This window comes from Penaeus chinensis, chromosome 10 (genome assembly GCF_019202785.1).
Source record: "Penaeus chinensis breed Huanghai No. 1 chromosome 10, ASM1920278v2, whole genome shotgun sequence".
NCBI lineage: Eukaryota > Metazoa > Arthropoda > Malacostraca > Decapoda > Penaeidae > Penaeus > Penaeus chinensis.
The window spans coordinates 30,158,222-30,163,221 of NC_061828.1; the positions used below are offsets into that span (position 1 = coordinate 30,158,222).

General features: G+C 38.3%; 1 protein-coding gene across 1 annotated transcript in view; it reads right to left on the bottom strand.

The window, feature by feature from the left end:
• Window positions 1–3,536: 3,536 nt before the first annotated feature.
• LOC125029936 (neuroligin-4, Y-linked-like) overlaps window positions 3,537–5,000 on the bottom strand; it is a 9,347-nt gene continuing 7,883 nt past the window's right edge. Inside the window, exon 8 of the mRNA XM_047620125.1 lies at window positions 3,537–4,309. Coding sequence (XP_047476081.1) covers window positions 4,121–4,309 — 189 coding nt within the window. The 3' untranslated portion in view covers window positions 3,537–4,120. The remainder of the gene's footprint in view (window positions 4,310–5,000) is intronic.

The following is a 5,000-nucleotide window of genomic DNA, read 5'->3' on the forward strand; positions in this document are numbered from 1 at the left end:
TATATATAGAGAGAGAAAGAGACAGATCGTTACATCTATCTATATCACCTACAGTGCATGTCTTCTCATGATGAAGCTTAATGTCATCTGTGATAAAATCTTCCTTGCGACATCTCTCGGCCATTTCTTAGCTGTTGACGCAATCTTTCGGATTAACTTTTCCCCCGCGGAGAAAAGGGGCCCATTATGGAGATTGCTCATGACTTATTTTCCCTCTTATCTCAGTCGTTATCGTCTCTTTCTCCCTCTCCCTCTCTCTCTCTCAATGTCTCTCTGTTTGTTTCTTGTTGTCTTATTCTTTCTCTCTATCTATCTGTCTGTTTTTGTTTCTTTTTCTCGTTTTCTCTTATTCTCTCTCTTTCTTTTTTTGTTTCTTTTTCTCGTTCTCTCTTATTTTCTCTCTCTCTCTCTCTCTCTCTCTCTCTCTCTCTCTCTCTCTCTCTCTCTCTCTCTCTCGCTCTCGCTCTCGCTCTCGCTCTCTCTCTCTCTCTCTCTTTCTCTCTATGTTTCTGACTTTTTCTTCTTCCTTCTCGTTCTCCCTTTCAATCTCTTTCTCCTCTCTCTTACTATTTTTTTTCCTTTGCATTCATTGAAACTATTTGCCTTTCAGAAAACGAGAAAGTGCTGCTTTTCCAGCCAGTTACTAAGATACGTTGCAAATGGAAAACTAAAACAAAATAGACGAGGAAAAGACGCACTTTTAAGGAGCAGTCCCGCTGCAAACCACGCCCAGTAGATGGGCAATTCAGGCAAAAAAATGGGCAATTCAGGGAAACGAGCCATAACAGGCTATTAGGCGGTAGTCCTGCGGTGTGTTAAGGTACACCAGACAACGATACAAACACTTTAGAGCTCGCCCACATATTTGAACACTGTGTTTGTGTGGAAGCGTGTACACATACAATGCCATGTACATAAACATGATTTGTGTCAGCCAATAGCTCAAGATTATGTCTGCAGACCAAAGTCTAAATTTAGCGACTGTCACGTGGGCTCTATGTCAATTCGGAACCATTGCCTCTCCGAGATGACGACTATAGCTGACATAGTCTGACCCTTCAGTTCGCCTCGAGAAGTCACCGTGGCCAGATCTCAATCAGCCTCAAGCCCCCTAGGGCTGGCTGGATGGAAAACGGAATGTTATCAAGGGTGTCCCAAGCAAGCGTGGCATGGCTGGAATTTCCACCTGTGACACCACCGGGGAGAACTACCGTGTACAACCTCCGTAGACGTCACAATGACGTTTTATTTATTTATTTTTTATAATATGAATATCTATTCTTTGTTTCGTTTTATTCATGGAAATATATTTTTATTTTATTATATTAAAAAGCCTCCAGAACTCCAAGTACTCGACTGCTTGTTCCCGCCTCTAAGACGTTGACAGAGGTCTGGGAGATCAACGAGAGAGTCACGCTCGCACGGCTCTGGGGTACTCTCCAAGGCGGGCAGGTACTCTTCCTCTACCAATCCACGGGGTAATTTACTTAAGCAAGAGGTATTTTAGCAGTAAGCCAGAGATCATTTGCGGAATACTGCTTGCATAGGATAGCCTTTGATGCAGGTGTATATATAGAGAGGCCGTAGTGGAGCCTTTACTGTGTTTATCGTTATTGTGTTTTATGGTGATGGAGTAATGTGTACCCCAGCAGTTATTTATGTATATGCCAAAGCTTCTTTATTAAATATTAGATTTACATGTTTGCTTGTTCTTCTTTTCCTGATTTTCCACACGGGGAGTGTTAAGTTTTAAACTTTCGAGGTAGCAGTTTGTGAAACCACGTTATGCACATATAACTTAATATTAGGGAACCAAAAGAGTTCGACATATATATGTATAATGATGAATGCTACCTGACAACTAAAGATACGCTGATGCATAGTTTTTAAATTTCATGAACAGTATTTGTCCCAAACCCATCGTGGCTCCGGAAGAGGGCTTACCGCTCGGCCCGCACCGGTACGAGTCGTGAGAGGAAAGTTATAATTAAAGGATATAAGGGTCAATGTCGCTGCGGCCTCGCTCTTTTTTGTTGGTATTTGTTTACTGAATGAATACTTCAATGGATTCTGGAGAAAAACAATTCTTGTTGCTTCTTCCTTTATTCTCCATAATTGATGAAATACAATTTCTACATGTTCATCCATATCTTCCATGTCCGTACTCATACGTAAAACTGCAAACAAAACAATGTGGAACGTAACAACTGTGGCCACGTGGTCATATATACCATTAAACTTGTAATAATTCACACACTTAACTCAAATAAAGCACATCTCTGAATGCTAACAAACTAGTAAAACATAACATTATAATAATAGGATGAATAAACAAAGAATGTAATTTACCTCCAAACCCCTACAATAGGGCCTGGTGCTGTTAGACCACCACAGCTGCTGTTACAATACCTGTCTATGTATTAAACTTTGAAACATAATTATTTAAAACATTTTGATTAATCTTTTACTAATTGGGCTGCTACACTTACAGTCAAAGTAGTGACCAACACAGCATTCAACGCTTGCTCTCAAACAACACACACACACACACACACACACACACACAAACACACACACACACACACACACACACACACACACACACACACACACACACATATTTATATATATATATATTTATGTAAGAAGTTGTAATTGCCCCAATACAATGACTGGCAGAGCAGCCATAGTTGATACACGACTTGGCTCGTTTATTAATAGTAACAAGCGTCCGGCTAATAATAGTAAGCATCGATGTTCGCGCATCTGACACACACTCCGTCTCCATCGCCGCACCGTACGAGGAGAGGCACTCAAGCCAAGAAGAACAGCGTTAGATACGTTACGGTGATGGATCTTTTCAGCGCTCGTCTGAGTGAAGGAGCTCAGCACTCAGCACACGCAGAATTCGTCTTGTTACGCGCTACGCCAAGGACCTGCAGCTGAGTTATTTATCATGGGGCAGCGACGTTCAATCTTGCTTTTCGACTCCTTGGCTGGCGCACAAAATTCCAGAATTCTCAGAGAGGTGTAATAAGTGCTTAGTGAGATACATTCCCGTTTTCTTTTCTTTCTTATTTTCCTTTCTTTTCTTTCTTTTTTTCCGTTCTCTTTAGTTTTCTTTCTTTTTTCCGTTTTCCTTTTCTTCTGTTTCATATTTGTATTTTTCCGTTTTCTTTTCTTTTTTTCAGTTTTCTCTTCTTTTCTTTCTTTTTTCTGTTTCCTCTTCTTTTCTTTTTTTTCCGTGTTTTATTTTCTTTCTTTTTCCGTTTTCTTTTATTTTTTTCCGTTTTCTTTTATTTATTTTTTTCCGTTTTAATGCCTGTCTTCTTTCCGTTTCCTTTTCTTTTCTTTCTTTTTCCCCCCCGAGTTATTTTATTTTCGTTCTTCCTCTTTTTTATTGTTGTTTCTTACTTCAGAGACAGCTAGGTTTACCATAGGGAATGAACGTATTGATTTTTGTGTGTGTGTGGGCAGAGTTGGGGGAAGGAGGGGGGGGATGATTGAAGAGTAGACACAAATATAAGAAAAACGTATACGTATATGTGTGTGTGTGTGTGTGTGATCAAATAAACATATCATTAACCATCCATTATAATTAGGATCGTCCGACTACAATAGATATACAAAGTATTCAGTGACATTTATTAACATCAGTTATATGACACATGAACATTGATTCTAAAACTTCTATATCAAATAATATTTATAGAAAAACAAATTGAAAATATCCTCAGAACTAACACAGATAACTATACCACACGACTTATATTTACACGAAAACTAGCATACTAAAAATTATCTTTTAGTATTTAGTAAATGTAGTTTTTATGCTTTCATCCATGACTGGTTTTCCTTATTTCCTTCCTTTTAGGGGCAAAAGGGTATAATGATGAAATAGAAGGCAAAGAAGTAAGATGAAAAGTAATTTGACAGAGACAGCGAAAGGTAATGAGTTAAGATGAAAGGTAAAAAGGTCAAGTGGAATGCGATAGAGTGCAATATATAGATAGAGATAGATAGTATAAAGAGACGAAGCGGAATGGAAGGAGATAAAAGGTAGAGAGATGAAAAATAAGGCAAGAACGAGATTTCCGCAAACCCCTGGCTATTTTGCTCTCTATAATTCGTCCTGAGTGAACTGCCTGGAGAAGGCAACCTCGGCCTCCATCATGCCAAGGTCGTCCTCGTCATCTTGGCCCTTGTCCTCTTGGTCCTCCTCGAGCACGCTCTCCCCCCCTTGGTCCTCTCGGTTGGGAAATAGGATCCTGTTTTGCCTGGTGGGCAGCGACGCGAATAACTGCCGCATCTTGAGAGGAAGTAAAAGAATCAAAGGCCATTTTTACGGCAGACAAAAGAGCGCGCTCTCTCATTCTTGTGCTTTGTCTCTGCCCTTTCTCTCTTATTCTCTTTGTGTCTCTGTCTACATCATGTATGTATATGGATGTAAAGAATTAAATTAATAAATTAATTAATACAAATATACATACTGCGCGCGCGCGCGCGTGTGTGTGTGTGTGCGTGTGTGTGTGTGTGTGTGTGTGTGTATGTGTGTGTGTGTGTGTGAACACAAACACAGTAACGTGTACACAAAGTTGAAAAAGAAACATATGTATATGTATATATTATATATATAAATATATATAGATGTATATATGTATATATATTATATGTATAAATATATATATATAAAATATATATATATTCGTAAAGGAAACCAAGCACAAGAAGAAATCAAATTAAATCGTAACGTTTCGAACTTTTCCCGAATTCCCCATCAGACGAATAATTAACTGAAATGGATGTTCCATTTCGGATAATTACTCATCTGATGAGGAACTCGTGAAGAGTTCGAAAAGTTACGCTTTATTTTCGTTTCTTATTGTGCTTGTTTTCTTTTACGTATATATACATATATATATATATATATATATATATATATATACATATATGTATGTATGTATACATATATTTATATATGTAATATATATATATATGCA